A 23,084-nucleotide genomic window follows, 5' to 3' on the forward strand; every position below is an offset into this window, starting at 1 on the left:
ACCATAATAAGATGGACTGCCTTTCATACATTATTACTTGCAGAATTATTTCTAGTGGGAGGTGTCCCTGCCTATCGCAGGGAGTTGGAACTAGATGATCGTTGAGGTCCCTTCCAACCTAAACCATTCTATGACATTCACCTGACTTCAGTTGCTGTGTTCTTGCCTTTCTTTGTGCCTGTATTATAGTCGTGTAGCTCAACAGAACAGTTTCCTTCTTTGGGGTTGGCATTTATCAGTTGTGCAAGTTTAGCTAGCCTACCTGTAGCAGCAGCTGATGACAAAAGCCATGCACTCAGAAAAGCATGGACCAATGCTGGTAGCATTCCCTTTCTTGCCTTAAATCCTGAGGGGTAGTGGGGATGCTGCTATAGTCAGCTGTTTGCCTACAGTGGCTATTCCCTATCAGCATTCAGAACCCTTTCAGTTCTGAGGGGTTTAGGATGTGGGGTTTAAGATTAAGACTGTTCTCAACTTTCTCTATCTTTTTACATTTGACTACTTTGTGTGTACTTCACTGCTGTTGATTTTCTTGTTTTTAAGGTCAGATTCTTTGTAGTGTTAATGACCAATCTCACCCTAATTTGGGAAGCAAATTTAAAAAGACTTATCTATATGGCTTTTGTTTTTATAAGGAGAATAGCTCAACAGTTTAGTGCCTTTAATGATCTAAGGTTTTCCAAGTATAAAAAACACAAAGGAGAGAGGATACCCTTCTAGTTAATTTAGATCATCTTGGGAAATATGATGATAATTAAGCTGCAACTTTAAATATTTGTGATCTTTGGTTAAAGCATCATCTGCAAACATACACTGCTACCATAAATGTTACTGATTCAAATCAGTCTTTTGAGCATTGCATTTTAGAGAGATTCCATCTTAAGGTTGTCTTCAGCTTAGATTCATAAACCTGTCAAATAGCTGTGTAAGTGTCTTACAGTAAGAATGTAAAGCATCACCTGGATTTTTTTAGAGGAGGAGGGGAACGTTTTTGGGAATGATGAATAATTGCTGCTGTAACAGTAACTGATAACCTACATTGACTATCTAGTATGTCACGTGATTTAAATCTTATCGCTTTCAACACAGGCAATTGATCAGTGGAGTTCTGCAATTCCCTTATCTTACACTTGTCTCCTGAGGAGGAAGGGGAAGGGGGAGGAGGGTCACATAAGAATCTCCTCAGGGTGATAGTACTATTGATATGTCTGGTCTGAGAAGGTTTATGCGATGCATATGCCGGCTGGCTGAGGGGGATGCTGAGCATCGCATCGTAGCTCAGTCTAGGATATTTACCTTTTTTATCTGGAAATGTGGGGATAGATGATGGTTCTTCTTTCACATCTGTAATGGTCAACCCCTGACAATATCTGATATCGAGAAATATTTCAGCTAGGTTTTTATTCTGAGTTTGTGATCGTCGGTGTGTGTTGTGTGTGAGCTTTTAACGGTGGTTTTGAGAAGTTTATAAAGTGTTTTAATGGAATCTTATCAATTACTTGCCTTAGTAAACATGGCTTCCCGAATAAGTCATGTTTCAGAACACATGAAAGACACTCCTAAAGGCTTCTAAGTGTCTGTAAAGATGCTGAAAATGCAAGACAAAGTGTGATTTGTTAATAGCCTTAATTTCATCTGCTTTAGGGTTAAGTTGTAGAGTGTCATTGAGTTTTGACTAGTCCAGAGAAGCCGTTGCCATTTTTCAAGTCATCTTTCAAAAACTAGACAGGCTGTTGTAGTTTCACACTGTGGGGGTTAATTCCTCAGTCTTCAAAGTACTTCTGAAAGAAAATGACTGCAGAAGAGAGCAAAGGCTCAAGCAGCAAATGAATGAATAAACAATAGGATGGGTTTCTGGCACTTAACTTTTCTCCTCTTCTAATGTTCATGAAAAGATAAGGTACACGTGATGATACTTGTGCTTTTTCTGTTTCAAGGGAGTGTATAGCTAACTGGATGTTCTCTTTCAGAAATGGAAACGTTTCCCAAGCGCTCGTTCGCAGGTCATCCTTGGAGGAAAGCGCTAGCGTCTCTTTGCAGAAAGAGCCAACAGAGGGAGCCGGCAGCCATGTGGCGGTGACGAGTGAGCGCAGCTCGGAGCCACCCGCCTCGCTGCTGCCTCGGCGTCCATCGGAGGATCAGAAGCTTTATCAGGACTTACTGGTAACTCATTTAAACTTTATATCCTGTGCTGAACGCAACAGCTACAAGAGCACACTGCTGAGGCTATGATGTGGCATTGACATGAATGAAAATTACATGCAGTTTTCAAGTTCACATTATGCCCTGCAGAAAAGCTCTAAGCTTGTGGTGGGTTTTATGTTGGTGTGGGTCTTTTTTCTCTTTGGTTTTTTTTTGTTTGTTTGTTTTGTTTTGCCTTTTTTTGGGGGGGAGGGCTGGTGTTTTTTTCAGGCTTTTGGTTTGTTTGGTGGGGGGGAGGTGTTATGAGTTTGGTAGAGTTTAGGTAGTTATTCTTTATTTCATTTTTCTGTGCATACATGGAGTACTGTTAATAATAATTCTTTAGTTCAAAGATAATGTCAGTTGATACCTTCCAAAATTAGTGCCCTTTTTAGAATAGCAGAGTATTACACCTTCAAGTCCCTTAAAGGGCAGGCTCTTCAATCTTGAAGAGTCTCAGTATGTGATGTGTTTAAATTCAGACCAGACTTACCGAAAGCCTGAAATGGAAGGTATTCCACTGCTGTGCATTTGGAGTTGCATCTGAGCTGAACCTGAATTTGGCTTCTCTGCCAGAACATGTTTAACTCATCTAGTTGTATTTTAACTTGCATAAGAATAAGGAAGAATTTTGGGGTTTGATAGCTCCTGCATCTCATGATGGTTTTGTCCGTGTGGTCTCTCCCCTGCTTCTTTTTTCTGCAGGGCCAAGTAAACCAACTCTTAAAGTCTTCAGAAGAACAAGACTGCTTGCCTGTAAAATCAGGATTTGTTAATGATGATGGTCCTAAACATCAGGAGACTAATGATACAACAGAAATGTCTTCGGAGTGTGACGTGGCAGTGGTGGATAAAGAGAGTGTGATAAGTGCTACGCTCAAACAGCTGAAAAGTCTTGGAGTGACAATTGACTCACCTAGCAAAGTGAAGAATAATACAAACACAGTGGAGAATGCCAGGTAAAATACTGCTTCTTTTGAGTGGCAATTTGTAGGTCAGATCAAAAATGAAGGATGGCTCAGTGAGCAGAGAGAAAGGACCATGTTCATTGCCACTGGCGATTTGTTTGGCAGCTTGATCCACGTTTCTTGCAAAGATGAAGCACTGGCTCGTGCTAAGCCTATTTCAGATAGATCTAACAGCTCTGCTAGAAAAACTGGGGCTGTTTAAATATGACACAAGTAGCTCAAGCTATTGGAGCATCTGGTGATTCTTAAAGTATTGTGCATGCAGTAGCACACAATTTTCTAGAATAACAAAACTTCTTGAGTAATTTCAATCCTTTGGACTATGTCAGGGTATCCCAGAGAAGCACTGGACTTGGGAGGCTGAATGTTAAGCAGTTATGTGTTTTGTCACTGCTTCTTAACCAACCCTTGTCTTGCTCTTCACCAGTGTACATGAAATTGTTATCATGGCTTTGACATTTAATCAAGAATGATTTTGTCTTAATCACATGAGTAATTTGACTTGAAACAGAGAGATTGCAGTGGCTGGGGAGAGAAACAGCCTCAATGAGACAGAAGGAGCAGAAGTAATTTCTATAAGAAGGTCTTTAAGGCATAGGAATTTACTGATGTAGGCTGACTATCTGGGACAGATTGGCTTTCATCCACATTGTCTTCTTGACTCTAGTATATAACTGTTAGGAGAACAAATAAAACCTAACCATCTCCTAATGAATCTGTGCTTCAGGTATGTATCAGAAGCTGTTTCCAGACATTCACTTTCTAAGCTCTCTTCTCTGGTTTTCACTTGAATTTCATCAGGTATTTTTTTGGAATCTGTAGGCAGCCTTCCTGGGTGGAGAGTGTTCATTTAATGTCAGTAACAGTCTAATAAATTAAGCCCTAAGAAAAAACTGCAATTCTTGGTGGTTTTTTTTTTCTTCAAGCTTGGTGAACAGAGTGGGATTCTTCCTTCTGCCACTTCCATTACTGATAAAAATTCTGAAAGAAAGACTACAGCTCAGCAAAGAAGGACCCAACAGTGCAGCTCTGTAGTAGTAGTGATTGTTCATCTGAGCCAGGAGTTTTCACTCTTCCTAATCAAGCTTCAGAATGTGTGCTCAGGGAAATAGGAAGACTTTAAGTTGTCAACGTGAGGAATTTGGGTTTATGAACTAGTATGACACACACTGGTTTATAACTACTACCAGTGTACCATGATTTGTTCTTTCAGTCTTTAAACAATTAATGCATACAAGAAAGTGATGTACCAAGCAACAGCACAAAGGAGCATTTCTCTTACCAAAGGATGCCTTTGAAAGCTAGAACCTTGCAGGCCTCTAGGAACAGATACTATGTCAGTCTCTGTAAAAATCCTGGAGTTGGCATGCAGTGGGAAAGAGATCTTCAATGTTACTGTCATTAGACTAGTACCTTCTGTCTCTATAGAAGTTTTGGGTTGGATGGCAGCATCTAGAGTCTTAGGATCAGAGACATATAATGCCACTGATGACAGTAGACTAAGAGCTCAAAGCATCTTCAAGACCAAAAGCAGCTCCTGAAACCTGCTGGAGGCAGGTTCCTCTTCACATGAGGGTTGTGGTTTTCATTGAATCAGAAGGGGATGTCTTTGCTGTGATCTTTGGATGCTGTGTTGGTGTGAGTAGCAGTAGCTGGAGGGCTGCTTTTTAGTACCTGCAGAACATCTGATCTGGGAGCTGGGCAGCCTGATGGAGAGGTGGTAGTTGGAAGGAAGGAGAAATCTGTACAGCAAGCAAACTGAAATTAGCTGATTATATTGTGAAGTGCATACTGTCATGCTAAACTAACTTTTTTATGCTTTATTTCAGCGTCTTAGCATGCATAAGTCCTGAAGCAGTGATTCCTGGACTAAATTACATGTCATTTGCCAATGTCAGCATGTGTGGCTTAACTCCTAACGTCGCTGATCTGAGCATGGAAGCAAACGCTATAGCGCTCAAGTATCTCAGCGAAAATCAGTTGTCCCGACTTTCTCTCAGTCACTCAGGCCAAAATCTTCCTGCAGATTTCTCTTTCCAAGACATTTTGCATACAAATATGGAGAAGAGCATGGTGGGTCTTAGCTTAATTTCACCAAGCAATATGTCTTTTGCAACCAAGAAGTACCTGAAGCGATATGGGCTGATACAGGGCGATGATAGTAGTGACGATGAAGAGGAGCTGCAGGTTCAAGATGGCAGTTCTGGCACTGTCAAAAGCAAAGGCATGCTGGACAAAAACTGCACTCCTGTGCTGGATGGATTCAACCCCTGGGATGAATTATCCAAAAGAACTGATGGAAGACTTCCTATTCATCTAAAAAGTAACAATAGAGAGGTGACCACTAATGCTTCTCCACCTGAATTAAACAGCCCTGTACTAAGAAATATTACAAATGACATTTTTCCTCCTAGACCAAGTCAAGCAGATGAAAACTTGGTTCAAATTTTGAAGGATTTAAAAGTAAGACCTAAATTATTACCTGGGAAGGTTGAATTCACTGAGCAACCTGGCAGGAAAGACAGTGGAGATATCCAGGCCTTCCATGGAAATCTGCATACTCCAACCCTTGAAACATTAAACCAGTCAAATAGCATAAATTCTGTTGGCACTATCCTTGATGTGAAACAACTCAGGCAGTTGCCAAAGTTGTTCTGAACATCTCCTGAGATGGCTAGCAACCACTGTTTCAAATCTGAGAGGGACCTGTAAGACCTCAGGAAACCAAGGATTAAGGGATTTTTTTGAAGAGGTCACCCTGTCATAGCAGTGTAAAACTGGCAGACCTGAGTGTTCAGCTCCAAGCTGGGGACAAGCTCCCCTAAATGCACGGCTGGGTCAGTGCTGATCAGCACTGGGGTATGTGTGCACTTTTGTTTACAGTTAGGTCTGTTTTTTGAACTCTCTGAAAGGTGAATCCACTTGAGCCCAAGATGTACTCCTAATGTACTTTTATCAATGACTCTTAAGTGTTCTTGTGGACTCGTAATGTACTTTTAACAACACTTAAAGTGTTCTTCTGGACTTTTTAAAAACACTGACTTTTTATGTGCCTGTGCCAACTGTGAGCCATCTATACTATGTGTGGCAGAGCAGGGATAACAGATCTTAAAAGCACTAATTTCTAGAAATCTGCTGAAATAATTGGATTAATGGGAGGATGGCAGATGTGTCTGATGGGAAGGGAGGTATAACTGTGGCTTGAATTTGCATCAAATTACTCTGAATGCAGCCAGAAGGGTATGTATAACCCTGTGGGTGTGAAATCTTGGAAGGAAATGGTCAAAACTAGCACTTTTAAAACTTGTGTGATTTTTGTCTTTGGTGATGTTTGTTTTGGTTGGTTTGGGGTTTTGGGTGCTGTTTTGTTTGTTGTTTTTTTCCCCTGAATGAATGTTTTCTATTTATTTAAGAAGTGCATATTGCTCATAAAGGTCAACAGTTCCATTAAAAACAAAACAAAAAAAATCTGTTTGGTTGTCTGATGTAGCCTTTACTTAAGACACATGCCACTTCCCAGGCATTGTTTGGAATGGCTAACTGGAAGTGTGAGGATGGCACTTGCTACTCAGCTCTTCACAGATTCTGGTGTTGAGGTAAGCAGCAGCAATCCCTTTGCTTTGTTTTGTTTCAGCACACAAATCCTGTTGTCAAGCCCTGCAGTCTATCAACGAAACAGCCCTTTGCCAGAACCCTGTGATGATAATACTCCAGACCCTATACTGAGCATGGGTGAGGCCACACTGACCACTATGTTCAGTTTTGGGGACCTCATTACAAGAAAATTATTGAGATCTTGGAGTGTGTCCAGAAAAGGGCAAGTAAGCTAGTGAAGAATCTGGAGAACATGTGAGAAGTGGCAGAGGGATTTAGGAATTGTTTAGCCTGCAGAAAAGGAAGCTGGGGGGAGACTTATGTCTATACAGCTACCTGAAAAGAGTTGTAGTGAGGTGAGGGTTGGTCACTTCTCCCAGGGAACATGTGTTAAGATGAGGAAACTTCCTCAAGTTAGATTGGATATTAGAAGAAAAATATCACCATAAGGGTTATTAAACTCTGGAAAGGGCTTCCCAAGGAGGTAATTGAATCTCCACCCCTGTAGGTGTTGAAAAGAGGCACAGATGTGGTACTGAGGGACATGGTTTACCACCAGACTGGATAAAGTTAGATGCTAGCTGGACTATATGATCTTAAAGATCTTTTCTAAGCAAAGGTATTCTGTGATTCCAAGTTAGGGAATTGAGCAGTTTAATGATCCTATTTCTGTTAAGACTTTGAATTTTTTTGTTTGCCTGGTTTGGATTTTGAGTGTAGTGGGTGTGTTTGTGGTTTGTCTGCTGGTGCTGCAAAACCCAGGTGCTTGCTCTGGCAGCTCTGCCCTCCTTTGAGGACATGTTTTGGCAAGCTTGGCTGTGGTGTGACATACCTCTGTCCTGACCTCTTGGTCTTATGGAAATGAGACATCATCACTGGAAGCAGCAATTCGGTCCAGTTCCCACCATTCCTGAGGGGAGGACAGTGCAGAACGACAGTCAAGCCATCTGTTTTCTCACTGGTTGTAGTACATCAACATGTTTTAATGGGAGTTTGACCAAACTTTGTTTTAATGATGGCATTGACTCAACAGAAGTTCAGCTTGCAGTGCTGACCTCATCTTTCTGGCTCAGAGAGTGCTAAAGCAGAGATTAAAACACCCCACACTGAAGCTCTAGGCCTTTCCCCTTCAAATCCCAAGGCCTGCACTGTTAGTTCATGGTGTGTTTGAATGGGCACTAATTGCTAATTAATTTATTAGAGTGACACCATTGTTTTTTCCAGCATCTACTACCCTTAGTGGGCCTTTGTGGATTAAGAATGGAGGTGAGGTAAGCTGTTTGCCATTTCAGAGCCAGCACAGAGAGAGGATGGCAGCAGCTCCCCTCAAGCTGTGTCAGAGTTTCTCCTCTTGCAAAGCCCCTTCCATCAACAAGAGTATTTGCTTCCTATCAGGAAAGGTGCTGAGAAGTAAAACCTTTGAGTCCCTGAATCTCCCCTGGATCAGCTTTAGCTTATTCTCTGGCAGCACATTTTCTGCTGAATCAGGCAAAAAATAGTTAATGTTTTTGAACATTCCAGTGAGATGAATGAGGCAATTCATACCTCTGAGCTATTGTTGCAGGGTTTTGTTCTTTGTTTCCTATTGTAAAATGTCTGGAAACACAGGAAGATGACAGTTGCATTGGTTAATATTTTAAAGACTTTCTTCAAATGCTGGAGGGCTTGAAACAACTTGAAAACAAAAGCCAAGCTACTTGCACACAGCTCAGGACAAGGGTGTGGTGTTATATTAAGTTACACAAATCACATAATCCTGGACAGCCTCCTCTGAGCCAGCAAAACGCTAATTTACTTGACCAAAACAACAACAACAAAAAAAACACAACACCCTTCCCTAAAGTAGGCTTTTCCTTTCATAGTGTAGTGCTGAGTAACTTCAAGATGCCTGGGTTTTTTCTCCTGAAGTGCCTACTGCATCTTGAAGTTAAAAACACAGGGAAAGCCAGATCTGGCTTTGTTAAGTCTGAATAAGAGGGACCCTTCTTAGGGGCTGACAACATGTGTGGAAGAGCAGCACAATTAAAGGCTGTATTGTTTAGTTTTCTTTTTTGGTTTTGCCTTTTTGTTTTGTTTGCTTGTTTCTTCACTTTTCTGTCTACCAAATATAATATAATAAAATATTTATACCATCTGCTCAGAAGTTCTTGGGCCTGCTTGGAGCATCACTGACCTCTGTATTCTGTATAATTTTGGTGGTCACCGATGCGGTGCTTGTTGCCTCTTCCTCTAGAGCAAGTGTGGGGATGGGGGCAAGCTCTGGGCTGTTCGGTGTCACCGGGAAGCCCACACGTGTTAGGGCAGCGGCGGAAAGGAGGCATGGTACCTGCCACACTAGTCCTGCGATGGGATTAGCCAGTGTCGGGTAGCCGTGCGGGACGAGGTGGGCTGACCGCAGCCACGGCTCCCACCACAGCGAGGGCAGGCGTGGGTGGGAATGGTCCCGCACTGGCCCTGGGTGTACAGAAGATGCTCGGCTTCCTAATCTCCACCGCCCAGCCCCGGCTGTTCTATCTTTAACGCTTCCTGTTGGTGAGAGGAGCCGGCTTGAAAATGGTCGTGTTTCCTGGCGGGAGGCACGGCGGGCTCTCCGCCGCGTCGTGACCGGCCCTGCCCCGCCGCCCTACCCACGCTGCCGGCATTGTGCGGGCTCCTGCCTGCCGGGGCCCGACCCCAGGGCTGGAGGGGGAAGCCAGGAGGGTTTGTGGAAACCTCTCCCACGGCCGCGTACAGAGCAGGAGGTTGAGGGGAAGGAGTGAAAGGAAGAATAACAGCTCCGGCATTTCCCCCCGCAGGAGGGTGTGCAGGTGGTGGGGAGACAATAGCGACCCCCGCACCTCCAGCTTTGCCGTGTTCCCCCCGCCCCAAGTGCCGCCCAGCAGGTGCGCCCGGTTCGCATCGCCCCGGCGACAGAGGGGGCAGCCGCTTCGCACACTGCCCCCAGGTTTCGCGCAAGGCCGGGCAATAAAACCTTGCCCAGCCTCGCAGCAAGGACTGCGAGATATCCCGGGAGGTGCTCAGGCCCGGCCCTGTCCTCTCTGTCCCGCTCTGGAAAAGATTTCGTTGCTTTTCGGCTGCCCGAGCAGGCCGATTGCCGGAGCCACCGAAAACCTCTCTCCACCACTGTCTTCAGGACCGCTTTGCCTGTGAATGTGCAGAGGAATAGGCCTGGACACTTCTGCCATCCTCGCTTCTGCCCCTTTCCACTGCTGGGACCCTCTGGCAATGTGGAGAGGGTTCCAGACGCCCCCCGACGCCCGGCCAGCCCTCGCGACCCCAGCACCCGTCTCCCTGTCGCCGGCAGCCGCTGGGTTTGCACGGCGGCTTTGGCGAAGGCCAGGTGTCTGCCCGCTCCCCCGAGCCCCGCAACCCGCCGTGGCCGGGCTGAACCCCAGCCTCGACGGGACGCGCAGGCTGTTCCGGCCTCCAGATCCGCTGGTTGCCCCTCACTGCTCCGGGCGCGGCCAAAGGCCCTTTCTTCCATTCCATAGGGCCTTTTCCTCCAAACTCGTCCCTGCGCCCCACACCGACCTCTAACTTCGGCTTACACCCCAAATTTCTCGAGGGCGAGGGTTGGCGGCTTGGCACCCGCTACGCTCCCCGCCCTCCAGCATCCCCCAGCCCTGTAAGTATGTTCGGCCTCCCCCTGCGCCAGCATGGGAGATGAGACAGGGAGCTGCCCCAAATGTAGCCCTTCAATGAAAGCACGGGGTGTAAGGGGAGGAAGGCTGGGGACAGGGTCACTTCTCTCCAAAACATCTCCTTTTAGCGTGCTTTTATTTACCTCTTCTTGTCCCAGAGCAGCCCACACCCCTTCCCCCTCTCTCAGCATCTCCAACAATTTATTTTGGCTCATTAAATTTAATTAAGAACGGAGTAGGTGTTCCATATTTAATAAATTTAAAAAAAAAAAAAAGAAAAAGAAAAAGAAAAAAGAAAAAAAAAAACCCCAAACAAAAAACCAACCCAAACACAAAAACAAACCAGGGGCATAATAACCTCCAAGAGGACTAAAATAAAGAATCGCTATTCAGATGCGGGCAGCCACAGCGCAATTTTTTATTACTCTTTTTTTTTTTTCCTTCTTCTTCTTCTTCTTTTTTTTTTTTTTTCCCAGTGTCTTTTTAAGAGCATCTAAGCACACACACATAAAAAGCTAGAAGGCATGCATTCCGGAGTTATTCCTATGCATATCCCTGCAATAATTTTCCGCTTTCCTTCGATAAAATTGCCAAATAATAATGAATCATTTCATAAATAATGGGTTTAGAAGCTTATCAGGGCAGGCGGGCCACTGCTGGGGCTTTATCTCTCTCGGCCACATTGCAGTAGTGTTCCGCTCTCCATACTAAATAGGAAACTGGACGTGATGTGGAATTAGAGCCTACCCAGCCGAAGCCACCCAACACTTACTACAAATATAGCCGCGATGCGTAGGCCACAAAATGGCTCCACTCACTTTTCCCAATGAAAAGCAAATGGTGAGTAGGGAGGAATCCGGCCCTGCAGCGGGGATCGGGGGGTTTCGGGGGGCAGCCAGAGGTACTTGAGGGGCTTCTGTCCCATACAGGAGGCAGGTGAAAGGGTAAAAAAAACCTCAAGGCTTTTTCGCGGTTCGGTTTTAATATTCATTATTATTATTATTATTATTATTATTATTATTATTATTATTTCTTCTTTAATGCGGGGTGGATAATGACGAGAAAGTGCTTTCTCCTTTGAAAATACGTAGTGCGCTTCTCACCTCACCCCGGGACCCCCCGACCTGGGGGCGTGGGTGGCACCCACCATGGGGGAGCCGGGGGTGAAGCGCCTGCAAGGCCCGGCCGCCCCCAGCCTTTCCGGGGGGGGGACAGCAGGACCTGGCCGGGCCGCGATGAGCCAGGGCCTGATCGCTTGTTCCAGGGGGGATCTCTCCTATATATCGCTCCCTGCCGCCCTCCTGCTTTGGGGTGATTTTCCTACAAAGAGCCCAAGGGGAGAGGTGCGTTTCGGGGCTGAAAATTTCCTGCCGATCTGCTGCTGGAAAACAAAAGGATTTTGCGGAAAAGAAACCACCAGGCGGGGAATTAATACCCTCCCCCCTCCATTTTTCTGAACTATTTCACCCCAAAACGAAGGCAAAACGTTGCGGGGATTTTTGCGGGTTTGTGTATTTTATTTTTTAACGAAAGCAAGAGAAATCACCGTCGGGATTATTTCGGTTTGAAAGAAGGACAACACATTTTTTTTTCCCTTAATTTCGTAGCGGCGGGGCGGGGGGGGGACACGTCCTCGCCTTCCTGTTGATCCGCGGCCGGGAGCGGGCTCACCCCTCCGGCCACCCGGCTCCGGCCATCGCGGCACCTCGGCCGGGAGAGTTGCCAGTAACTGGCCCCGTTAGGAATTAAATTTGCCCGTTTAGGAATTAAATTTTCCAGACGGGCGTGGAAGGAGCCGCCGCTGCCGCTCTTTACGAGCACAACGGGAGAAAAACAACTCCGTCTGGGATTTCCTCCCGGGGAGACCGGGCTTGGAACGTGTCAAAATCCCGCATTGAATTCGCTCCAAATAGAGGGATTATTTTTCGGTTGTGTGGGTTTTTTTTTTTTAACTTATTTTTTTTCCACGCCGGGCCGTGGCCGCCGCGCCTGGTGGCCCCGTGTGCGAGGCGGTGGCTCACGGCTGCGCAGCGCAGGAGGGACACTGGGGGTGGCCGCTGTCCCCTCTAAACGGGGGCCGCCCAGGGGTGCCGTATCCTCCTTCCCTCTCCGCTGCACCCCTCTGATCTCTGGCAATCCGGGCCCGCAAGATCCACCCTCTCTTCTTCTTGTCCCCCCCTTCTCTTCCTCCCAGGATTTAGCAGTTTTATCCCGATGCGGGTGTCCTTCCTCTCTGTAAAGTCGTAAGTACCTTGAGGTGGGAGGAGTAAATTCAGCCTGACACTGAGAGCGCTTTTGTTGAAACAGGAGAGACTTGCGGTGTCCCTACTTAAATATGACACATGTGAGTAATCTCTTCCTATACAATATCGGAATAGGCAATTAGATTTTTCTTTCTAGAGGAATGTCGGGGAAGAGGCTGGTGGAGAGACGAGAGCTTGTGCTTTAGGTTGGGTGGTTGCTTTGGTTTGGTGTGGGTTTTTTATAAGAGAGATTGGTGAGATATGGCCAAAAAAATGGGTGTTCTCTCACAATTTAGCCCAACAGAAACGAAAAAAATACTATGTATTATATATATAAATCGGTAATATATATATATATATTACCCAAGGCAAAGCAGCGAGCAGGCTAGGGAGGAGAGCTGGTATGTGGCAGCTCCTTGCTCCGCGGAGCCTCTTATTTATAAGAGAAAAAAAACACGCAAATCTGAACGAGAAGAGGTGTGGGAGAAACAGCATGACAGTAGTCGCGATATCGCTGCCTGCCCTCGGCTCGAGGTGGCCTGTCGAGGCAGTATTCGTTCTACGGCAGAAGCGGGACAATGACGGCCGCGGGCTCCTGGCCGGGCCCCTTCCTTCTTCCTGCGGCGCCGAGTGCGCGGGGGTATTGACTTCACTCCGGGCTGCTTTAACCCCCTCCCTCCGAAAAAAAGCGGCTCTGGGTATAGTTCACTGGTTTAGAAATAACAATCACGAATGAAAACGGTAGGAGGGGTGGTCGCCCCTCAGACTGAGGCCGCTACTGGCCGGCAGGGCCTTGATGGGATGGCTGCACGGTGCAGCATAAATTCCCCCACAACGGAGTGGAGGGTTGTGCTGAGCCTTCCCGGACATTATTTGGCCGCATGGTTTCACACCCAGGCACCGCGTCACTCCGGGTGCTGGCCGAGCCATTCTCGCTGCACTTGTCGCTGTCAACCCCTCCGCGTGTAGAGGCGCAAATCAGCGCGGCTGCGGAAGGGAGCATGGTGGGGTCCGGCCCTGCCACCCCCTGGACGGTGCGTCGTGCAGGGCCTGGGCTCTGTGCTACGTCACAGCGCCACTGCTCCGAGGGGTTCCTTGACGTCACGGAGTACCTCGGCTCTGTCATGACGTCACAGCACCGCACGGCTCGGCTGTGTGACCCCGAGAACCCCTGGACCCTCTCTCAGTGGTGCCGAGGTTCGTCCCTCCGGCAGACTACGGTGGATTTGGGGTGATCAGTGCCTTCCCTGCCCTCGCCCGGGAAGTCTACTGTATTTGGTGTGATCAGCGCTTCCTCTCCCTCCCCCGGGCAAACTCCAGTGGATCTGGGGGGATTAGTGTCTCCCCCCTCTTCCTCCGGTTTCTCGCCTTCGAAGCCGACTCTTGAAGCTCCCACATCCCGTCGGGGCGGCGCCCCGGGTGGGGTGTCCCCCCAAAGCCGGGGCCGCCCCTCACCGCTGTCTCTTTCCGCAGGACGATGGACAGGCCTCCCGCCCCGCCGCCCCCCAGTGACCCCCGCGATGCCCGCCCTCTCCGGCGGCACGACTCGGAAGCGGAGACCACGAGCGAGCCGGAGAGCAGCCGTGGAGGCATGGAGGCGCCGGCCGACCCCCAGCTGCTGCTCAACGGGGCGTCCAAGGAGGCGGGTCGGCCCTCCCCCGCGCCCCCCGCCGCCCCCGTGCCCGTGCCCGTCATCGAGCTGGTGCGCCGGGGGGGCTCTCTGGACATAAAAACCCGGGAAGCAGCAGGGGAGGCGATGCAGAGAGCTCCGGGCGCCGAGCCGTGCCGCGCAGCCGAGGCCGCCTGTGAGACCCGCATGGTACAGCTGAGCCCCCCCGCTCTCCCATTGCAGCCCCCCGGCAGGGCCATGCTCTACAACCTGGGGCAGCCGCTTGCCACCATCAACAGGTTTGTGTGCCTCCCACTCTCGCCCCGGCGGGATGCCCCGTTCGGTTGAGGGACTCGGTGCTGAGGAGGGAGGGTGGGGGGCGGTAACAGCATCATCCCTTCCACGGCACGCTTAGTCATCGCGGGTTTGCATGCAACTTTTCAAAGGAGGAAAGGGGGGAGGAATTAACTCGAAACGAAAAACTGGCGTTCCTAGGAAAAACAAAACAAAAGACGGTAGAAATGCCCCGGGCATAGCAAAGGGTCCGTCGAGAAAGGTGGTACCGGCCGGGAGCTGGATTAGATTCCTGGAACGACCCTGGCGGTCCCTGCACTCGGATGAGTCCTGCAGTGAGGGCCAGAGAGCGGGGACAGGGACCGCGCCGCCAGCTCCTGCCCCAGGGTAGGCTGTGGCGTGGGCGAGGTCTGAACCGGAGGGACAGAAAGCCGCTGGGAAGGGTGTAAGCTTTGCCCGGAACCCGCTACCCCTGGTGCGCCGAGCCACCACGTCCCCCGGCCCACACAGGACTGGCGTCGTTCTGTGCGTGTCCCTGGGCGGCTGCGTGCGGTGTGTTCGCACGACGTCAGGCTCGGATTCGTGAGCCGTCAGCTCTTTCCGTGGTCACGGAGCAGCTCGACTTCCCGCCGACTACGGGCGCTTCCCTTCCTCGGGGGCCGGGCCATGCCGGGGGGATACCGACGCGTCCTCATGGCCTCTCTTGCCTTTCATTTGCAGCGGCTTCTTCGGTGAACCGGACTCTTTCTCTATGTACGGCAGCAATCGGGTGAAGAGGAGACCGTCTCCCTACGAGATGGAGATCACCGACGGTGAGAGCAATTTGCCTCTGCGCTGGCACTTGGGAGGGAGGTTCCGATTTACTGAAAGGGGCAAGATGCTGCACGGTGCCACATGCTGGGTGTATAAAGCCCCAAATCCTAAAAGGCGAATAGGATGTATGTAGGGGCAGAGAGGCTTCCTCCGGTGAGGCTGTGCCAGCGGAACCCCGATCTAAGAACCATCAGTGCGGTGGTGGATTTGCTGTCACGCAGCAAAGCGGTTCAGTGTATGGTTAATTGCATCCCTGTTCTGCAAATTGCTTAAAGACTAAATCCGAAGGAAACCACTAAATTGAAGTCTTTGTTGAAGTGCAGAGGCTGGACCAGGGCCATTGGGACCATGTTCAGTGTTTGCAAACCTTTTCAGACAGGAGACTGTCCTAATGCAGATCACAACCTTGGGCAGAAAGATTCCACCTGCCTTTAAACTGCCTTGTAGCAAAAAGCTAACCCCCCCGCTAAGGTTTGTAAGGTCACAGCAGGATGGTGTACAGTCTCTTTGCCAGCTTGTCTGCACCTTTGATTCCGTATTTACTCGCAGCCTGCTGCAGCCCGCTGTGGAGAAATACACCATGTTTTGTCTTGTGACAGATCCCGGCAGCAGACTGAAGTGTGATAGCCTAGTGTCGGACTGGAGATCCCAGATGCCGGGATCCCTGCTGGATTGGCAGAATGATTTCGAGGGACGAAGACAGGGAGCGCAGAGCAGGATCCTGCTTCCAGGCGTGGGCTGTGGGAGGCTATGGGGCTGCCCAGGCAGAGGGGTGTCTGCAGCCTGGAAGGCTGACCCGTTTATCTGCGGAGTTAACAGCACCTACAAATGAGTTCTATTGAAGTGTATATTTTCTCTGTAGTGACTGTAAACGCTTCATTTCAATCGCCAGACAATTAATCTTCCTTCTTCCTAGCTAGCTGTTCCTTTCCTACTCCCCGGATAAGCCTAAATCTGATCAAATCATAATCCACATCACTCCCAAATAACACGGTATGGAATGATGGGCTCTAGGCGTTATCTGCATTTATCAGCCCCTTTCTTCCCAGTCCCTGCCCTCTTCTGTCTGCCCGGTCCTTTCAGCCTACAGCCCCGTGGGGCACAGGCTGTCTCAGGCCCCCACACAAGATCTTTTTGTCTGGGCTTCGATTCAGAGGCTTAGCTGTGCAAAGTCCATCAAGTCATGATGACTGGCTAGAGCTTTTGACTTGCTGGTAAATTAGATAGTAAGGATTATGGAAATACTTGGTTGTAATCAAGTTTTTGGAGATACTTGGTTGTAACCAAGTTTTTGGATATGTGCTTTAATGCAGGTATATAGATTTGGTCCATCCTGCAGGTTCCAGCTTAGCCTCTTTCTTAGACTGACCTCAGATTATTTTTTTTTTCTGGTGGGGAAAAATAGGTACCAGATGATGCTCTTTGAGCAGGAGCAATTAGTATCAATGTGCAGCTCATGCCTAGTCTGCTGGGCTTTGCTCAGGGCTCTGATGATCACCTGCCAGGTGACACTGCATCTCAAAGAAGCATCGCTCCTGAGGGACCCCAGCAAAAGGACAGGAGAGTCTTGCTGGGCACTTCGTGTTTGGTTTCCCCTGTAAGGAAACGAGTGGAAGGCCTTGAAAAAATATTGCTTTGTTTGTTTTGTTTTTTTTTTTTAACTATATTTCCATTTTGGGGAAAGTTTGGTGCCTTGAATAATTTATTTTAAAATAGATAGAAATGGAGATAAAAATGTTTTTAAAAAAGTATCCACAAGGATATTGTGGAACTTTGGATGCTCATCTTTGTACCAGCTTTTCTCATGTCTTTAATTGCAAATTTTAAAAGCATCAGACAATCAATCAGAACAAAAATCCAGGCAAAAATTCTCAACCGACTGCTTGAATTAATTGCAAGGCAAGTTTCTTTATGAGAAATAAATCTCTTCTCCTACAACATAGCCATGGGGCATTTTAAATTTTAATGCTTGACACATTTTGGCCAAACCCTGATCTTTTTTTTTCTAGAAGATATATTTAATTCTGTTGATGCAGGAATGGAAAACGCAAATGGTATCAGATTTTGGGCTATATAGTAGGGCTTGGTTTGGGTGCCTCAGATGGAAATGAAGAGCTCGTTTTTTTCTGGTTTCTGATGTATTTATAAACAGGTGCCTTTTAGTTGGTAGTAAACTCTTGCAGTGAATAGAGTTGCATGTTTGAAGCCTGTGAAGATTGGAAGTCTTCTAACATTTTTCTACTTTTTAAATAAACACTATCCAAGGTGGGTTTTTTTCCCTCATACCCTTAAAGGGAGTAAAAAGGTTTTAGGCTGCATCTCCTTCTGGATTCAAGGCTGTTTGCTTTGCCTTGTCTGAAAAGAACAGTTAAGTGTTTAAACCACTGTATTATTCTAGTAGGCTATAGTACATTCTCCACTGCCTTACTGGTAGTGCTGCACCCCTTTGTGGTGTTGAGGTCCTCTTGGTCCCCATCACTTTCCTTACGACCTCAAGGCACAGTAAGTTGTGCACATCAGGGACAAGATATGTTCCCTTCCCATGAGCACATGAATTCATACAAAGGGCATTTATGTGCTGTTTGGGAGTGAAAATTTGCCTTTATTGTTAAAATATTGGGCCGGGATCTTGAAAGTTGTAGATGAGTTTCTCATTTCGGCATCCTTTGGCTTTTCCCAGGGACTCTGCAGTTTTGGCAGACTCCCTGTTCCTGAGCATGTTGTAAAGAAAAGTGAGTGGTACAGTTGCTCACACATTGGAGAGGCTTGGAGCTTTAATCTGGCTGCTTGGGAGTGTGTCCCAAATGAATCCTGCAGTAGGGAGGTATTTTGTGTAATGTGCTGGACTAAAGAGACCCTGAAGGGAGGGAAGTGTGATGGTGGTCAATCAACTGGAACATATCAGGCCAGGTAGGGTCTGTCAAGGTGCAACCTGATTTGGATGCCTCCAAAATCACATCTGTTTGGCTTCTCTGCAGCAATCAAAGCATCCAAGAGTTTTGCTCTGTAAGAATAATGATGTTTAATGTCTCCTCCATCAACTGGTTTCACTGGGTGAAGCCAGAGCTATGATTTAAGCTGTTTGCTACAGCCCAGGATTGCTCCTGCCAGGAGGAAGTAGTTAGGCAAGTGTCTCAGAGTTGGGGTTACAGGGGAGAGAATCACCAGTGTCATGTCTTCAAGCCTGTTTCATACTTTGTGATGATTTTCACTCTAAGTGATGATTCTCATCCTATGGGGTTTCTGCCATGGTCTTTCTCCTATAGTTTAATAAGATCACTGTGTCCTTCCATTGTTGGTGTCTCCTGGAGGTGTGCATGAAGAGGGTGTTAAAAGCATCGTATTGTAGTGTCTCCTTACATAAACTGGTTTCCCAAGGACTTGCAGATTTACAGCATTGTTACTCCTGCAGCACAGTTCTTTCAGGTAGACATTCTTTTGAGTCTCTCCTAGCACAGAGACCATGTCTTGCCCATGCCAGCAGGAGTTACCCTGCTGATCCGAAAGGAGAATTGGTGTGTTTTGTGTGTCCACTCTGTGTACCACATCCCATCAGGAATATGACTGTAAAATTACAGTGATTTAATTGAAGTTCACATGCAATGGAGTCATACAGACAACTGTAGCAATTTAGAGCTCCTTCTCCAAGTAGTGCCAGATAGGGAGCCTTTCCCCTGCAGAACTGATGTGCAGAGAGAGCAGCTGGTCCTCAAGTCAGATATGAAATTGCTACATCCTCCACCCATGATCACCATTCCAGCAGGGACTTTGGTTTTAGTCCCTGGGTCGCACTGTTACCTGTCCTCATTGCTACAGGGATCTTGCCACCCTGCTTCATGCAAATCACCCAGAGGTTGGTGGTAATCCTATGATCTCTATAATCTCTGGATCCTGCCTACATCAAGGAAGATATCTGGATCTTAGTTTTGTCAAAGACTCTGTTCAAGCTAACTTCCCAATGTTAGATCCTTAAGACACTTTCAGGATAGAAATAAAATCACCTAGTGAGAGAGGCTTTTAATAAGGCTTTTGTTGCTGAGATACCCTTGTTGATGAGCTGAAATACCTTCAAAATACGGCAAGCTTCTGCACATGTGTCATGGTGGAAGACTTCCTCTGAATTTACACATCTCAGGAGACATCTAAAAAGTTGTAACTCCACGTATCCCTTCCACTGGATTGGACAGTAATTGTGGCTACTTCAGGTCATCAGGTTAGCTTCCATTTAGCTGGAAACTATTTCTCTGCCTTGCTAATGTTACTTAAAATAACTTGATCAATTTGGAGAATGGTGACATACTCAGCAAAGTACTGAATGACCTGTTATGCTGTGCTCTTACTTCTGCACGGTTGCAATTGCAGGTCCTCATACGAAAGTGGTCCGTCGCATTTTTACCAACAGCCGGGAAAGGTGGAGACAGCAGAACGTCAACGGAGCCTTTGCAGAGCTTCGCAAGCTCATCCCCACTCACCCCCCTGACAAAAAACTGAGCAAGAACGAGATTTTGCGCCTGGCTATGAAATACATCAACTTCCTTGCCAAGCTGCTCAATGACCAGGAAGAAGAAGGAAACCAAAGGGGCAAAGCAAACAAAGACTCTGGGATAGTCCAGGAAGACCTCCTGCAGGACATGTTGTCACCTAACTCTAGCTGTGGAAGTTCTTTAGATGGAGCAGCAAGTCCTGACAGCTTCACAGAAGAGCACGAAACGCTAGATTCGAAGCACACGCGGAGCCTCCACCATGCCATTCTCCCCGTAGAAGGCAATGCGCAGCGGTGATGACCTTCCACGTCGCTCCCAAAGTGTTAAGTGGGGAGGCGAGACCTAGCGTGCAGATGCTGGAACTTGTGCCTGTGGGATTTGTGATTCTGCCTTTCCTCAGGAGCTCGAGCTCCCTGTCCTCCCCAGTCTGGGATGGAGCGGCTGGAGTGTTGGCCAAGGACAAGACCAAACCAGATGGACATTTGGTGTTTAGGTACGTGATCGTACAAAGAAGAACAGCGTTGAAGTCATCTTCATTGTACATACTGCTCATGATGTGATTCTGGAGAGGGGAAGGACACGTGGCCAGCATCTCTCCAGCATTTAGAGGATTTTCAAATCGTTTGACAGCTGTCGCTTTTCAGTCGCCCAGTTGAGGCATTGAACTCCTCTTTCACTGCCGACAGAGGCCGCCGACGCTTTCCAGCTCCGTGTGGCGCTGGAGACTGCTGAAACATGCAGTGCTGCAGCATTTCTCCAGCCTGTGGCAGGAGCTGAGGCCATGTGTTCCTGTTGTCCCAGAGTTTTTGACTGTATCTTTTTAAAGAGGTGAAAAAATAACTTCAGCAAAAGAACTATTAAAAGGATTAAGACTCTTCCTTCTTCTCTCTTTTTCTTTTCTTCCTCTTCATTTTTTTCTTCCCCTCTTTCTTTCTTTCTTTCCTTTCTACCTAACTTTGCATCATTTGGGGTTGTTGTATTTATGACATTGGATTACTTCTGTTCAACACTGTCATGCAGTATCCACTGAACAAAAAGGTACATAGGTGTTTTCTGCTGCCCTCCCAGTCCCTGATTCTTCTGCTGGTAACACTTCCTGGGTGAGCTCCAAGCCTGTTATGGTCTCTTAGATTTTTCCCAGCAGTGTCTGTATGGCTGGAGCTTCTCTCAAGGAAGATGAATTTCAGAATTGACAAGGGAAAAAAAATACTTGCTAGTGAAGCATCCCCTTGGACTGGAGGATTTTTCAATTCCAAAAGCAACAAAAAAGCAAAAGGAGTTGATGATGCATCAACAGTGTGTGTGTGTGTGTGTACATAGGGTTATAAAAAAGTTTTAATGATATGCTTTGAATTTTTTTTGTTCTATTGTGTGAAAATGGTGGTGGTCCAGATGTGTCAATGCCCATAGGCTGGACTACAGAGCTGGGTTTAATCCAGAGTTAGGAAAGTCCTTGTCTGCCTGAGGCTGGTAGGAGCCCACAGCCTCTCCAAATCTTCTGGGGAAGTACTAAAAGCAGTGGTGGGATTACCCTCATTCCTGAGTGCTCACATTGGTGCAAAGTTTGATATCTACCACTGAGTCAATCCTCTGATCCCTGCTGCCCCCAGGGAGGGCATTTGGGAAACAGGACTGGGGAGCAGAAGGCTTCTGCTGCAGTGGCTGGGAGCTGATGACCACATCACAACATCATCGCTACATCAAGCCCATCTTCACCCCATCACCTGATGCCTGATGGAGCAGTTACCCCAACATAGTTTCCCTCTGCAGAGATGTCAAGGCACAGAAATTTTTAGCATTCTACAGTGAAAAAAAATTAATACCCACAAACATCCTTTGGAAGGGAAAAAGTCCTTTGAACAGGGACATTTCCACTGCTCTTGTTCATTTTTGAGGGTGCTGAGGTACAAGGAAACAGCATTTTGGCATGTGGTCTGCAAGCCCCTCCTGGCTTAATTCGGAGCCCTGTTATTTTCATTCCCACTTGCTTTTAGTGCCTCTTTGTAAATAATAATTGGAAGGCTGGCACAGGGATTGGCACATTACATGGAGTCAGTTACCTGGGAAGGGTTCCTGGCCCAAGTGAGGGTTTCCATCATAGATCCCAAATACTTCTAAAGCACCAGCTGTACCCATCTTCAATTGGAGGAAAGGAGAAAAAGTCCTTCCTGGGTCTGGATCACCTCTTCTTGAGAGTTTTTGCTAAAAGGGGTTATCCCCGGGGCTGGCCAGGGGAGAGGTGCCACCAGGTGACGGTGTGACACTGAGGAAGAGGTTTGGGCTGCTCCAAGTGCCAGGGGTAGGAGAGGTAGCGGTGAGGGCCGACAGATAGGAGCCCTTTGGGAAATGAGGATGATGCTGTCACACAGGTCAAGCTGTTTGTGGTTCTCAGCATTTGAAATAACCCCAGGCTGGGGTGGGTGAGGGTTCTGCAGCCTTTTTATTAAACTCTTACAAGAAACTTACTGATGCTCAGAAATTCCTTACTGCCCACATTATCATTACCCTAAAAAATCCTTTTGGTAGCTGAACAGTTGGCAAAATGGTACAACCTCGGCGGCACCCCCCTAGGACCCTCATGCACAGGCATGCCTACTCGTAGCCCTCAGCAGAGTGTGCTGTAGGTCTCCAGGGGTATGTACAGGTGTACTTTAATTGTGATTCGAATGGTACATGTCCTCTGCCCACCTCTCCTCCTGCCCGCTTCATCTCTCGCCGTGGGGACCGTTGCCTCCTGTTTCTGTTGGGAACAGCACTTTGGGGCAATGTCATACTGTGTGAGTGAACCCCTGCCTTACCATTTTGGGGTTTTTCAGCCCCAGCCCTTTCTCTGCCACCCTTCTCTTGGATTTCTGCATTTTTTCTGCAGAAATGAAGTAACCAGACCTGGTACCCTCAGTCTTGACCCGCTGTGGACGTGCTATTTAGAAAACACATTTGTTGTAATGTGTGTGTATATATAAATATATATATATAATGAATATATCAAGAATATTTCTAAATAAAGTTTTACAAAGCAGCCTCCACTTGCTGTCTCCCACCTTGTTGCTTGGATCCAGCACTACTCCAGTATCTCACTCATAGGCACCATGGGGTGAAGATGCCAGCACGTCCCGACCCCAGCTGCCAAGAGTCATAAACAGGCAGCAAAAACCTCGCAAAAGGATCTGCTGATTTTTTTTGGTCTTGCTTTGCTCACACCGTCCAGCCTGGGCAGGGCTTTTTTCAGAGAGAGCAAGCAGGAGGAAGAACGTGTG

At 47.4% G+C, this 23,084-nt stretch overlaps 2 protein-coding genes across 7 annotated transcripts in view; both read left to right on the top strand.

Annotated features, from left to right (window-relative positions):
* Window positions 1-6,621, top strand: part of STIL (STIL centriolar assembly protein) — a 30,285-nt gene extending 23,664 nt beyond the window's left edge. The window contains exons 15-17 of the mRNA XM_064147593.1: window positions 1,971-2,163; window positions 2,887-3,140; window positions 4,979-6,621. Of these exons, the coding sequence (XP_064003663.1) occupies window positions 1,971-2,163; window positions 2,887-3,140; window positions 4,979-5,807 (1,276 nt within the window). The 3' untranslated portion in view covers window positions 5,808-6,621. The remainder of the gene's footprint in view (window positions 1-1,970; window positions 2,164-2,886; window positions 3,141-4,978) is intronic.
* A 4,397-nt stretch (window positions 6,622-11,018) lies between these two features.
* TAL1 (TAL bHLH transcription factor 1, erythroid differentiation factor) lies at window positions 11,019-22,853 on the top strand. Of its 6 annotated transcripts, none has more exons than XM_064147599.1 (5): window positions 11,019-11,224; window positions 12,579-12,627; window positions 14,101-14,535; window positions 15,251-15,342; window positions 15,943-16,204. In XM_064147599.1, the coding sequence occupies exons 2-5, from the start codon at window positions 12,599-12,601 to the stop codon at window positions 16,173-16,175; spliced, it is 789 nt and encodes a 262-aa protein (XP_064003669.1). In that variant the 5' UTR covers window positions 11,019-11,224; window positions 12,579-12,598; the 3' UTR covers window positions 16,176-16,204. The 6 variants fall into 6 exon arrangements, with proteins under 6 accessions (XP_064003669.1, XP_064003664.1, XP_064003667.1 ...); XM_064147594.1 differs by lacking the exon at window positions 15,943-16,204 and adding an exon at window positions 19,706-22,853 and having other exon boundaries at window positions 11,057-11,224; XM_064147597.1 differs by lacking the exons at window positions 12,579-12,627; window positions 15,943-16,204 and adding exons at window positions 12,692-12,728; window positions 19,706-22,853 and having other exon boundaries at window positions 11,059-11,224.
* The last annotated feature ends 231 nt before the right edge of the window (window positions 22,854-23,084 follow it).

This window comes from Pogoniulus pusillus, chromosome 8 (genome assembly GCF_015220805.1).
Source record: "Pogoniulus pusillus isolate bPogPus1 chromosome 8, bPogPus1.pri, whole genome shotgun sequence".
Taxonomy (NCBI): domain Eukaryota; kingdom Metazoa; phylum Chordata; class Aves; order Piciformes; family Lybiidae; genus Pogoniulus; species Pogoniulus pusillus.

Bases quoted from the DNA above. Each gene is read 5' to 3' on its own strand.
- TAL1 (XM_064147594.1), top strand. From the start codon at position 12,599: ATGCGGGTGTCCTTCCTCTCTGTAAAGTC. The intron at 12,628-14,100 runs GTAAGTACCTTG...CTCTTTCCGCAG, and splicing joins TCCTTCCTCTCTGTAAAGTC to GACGATGGACAGGCCTCCCG. The intron at 14,536-15,250 runs GTTTGTGTGCCT...TTTCATTTGCAG, and splicing joins CCGCTTGCCACCATCAACAG to CGGCTTCTTCGGTGAACCGG.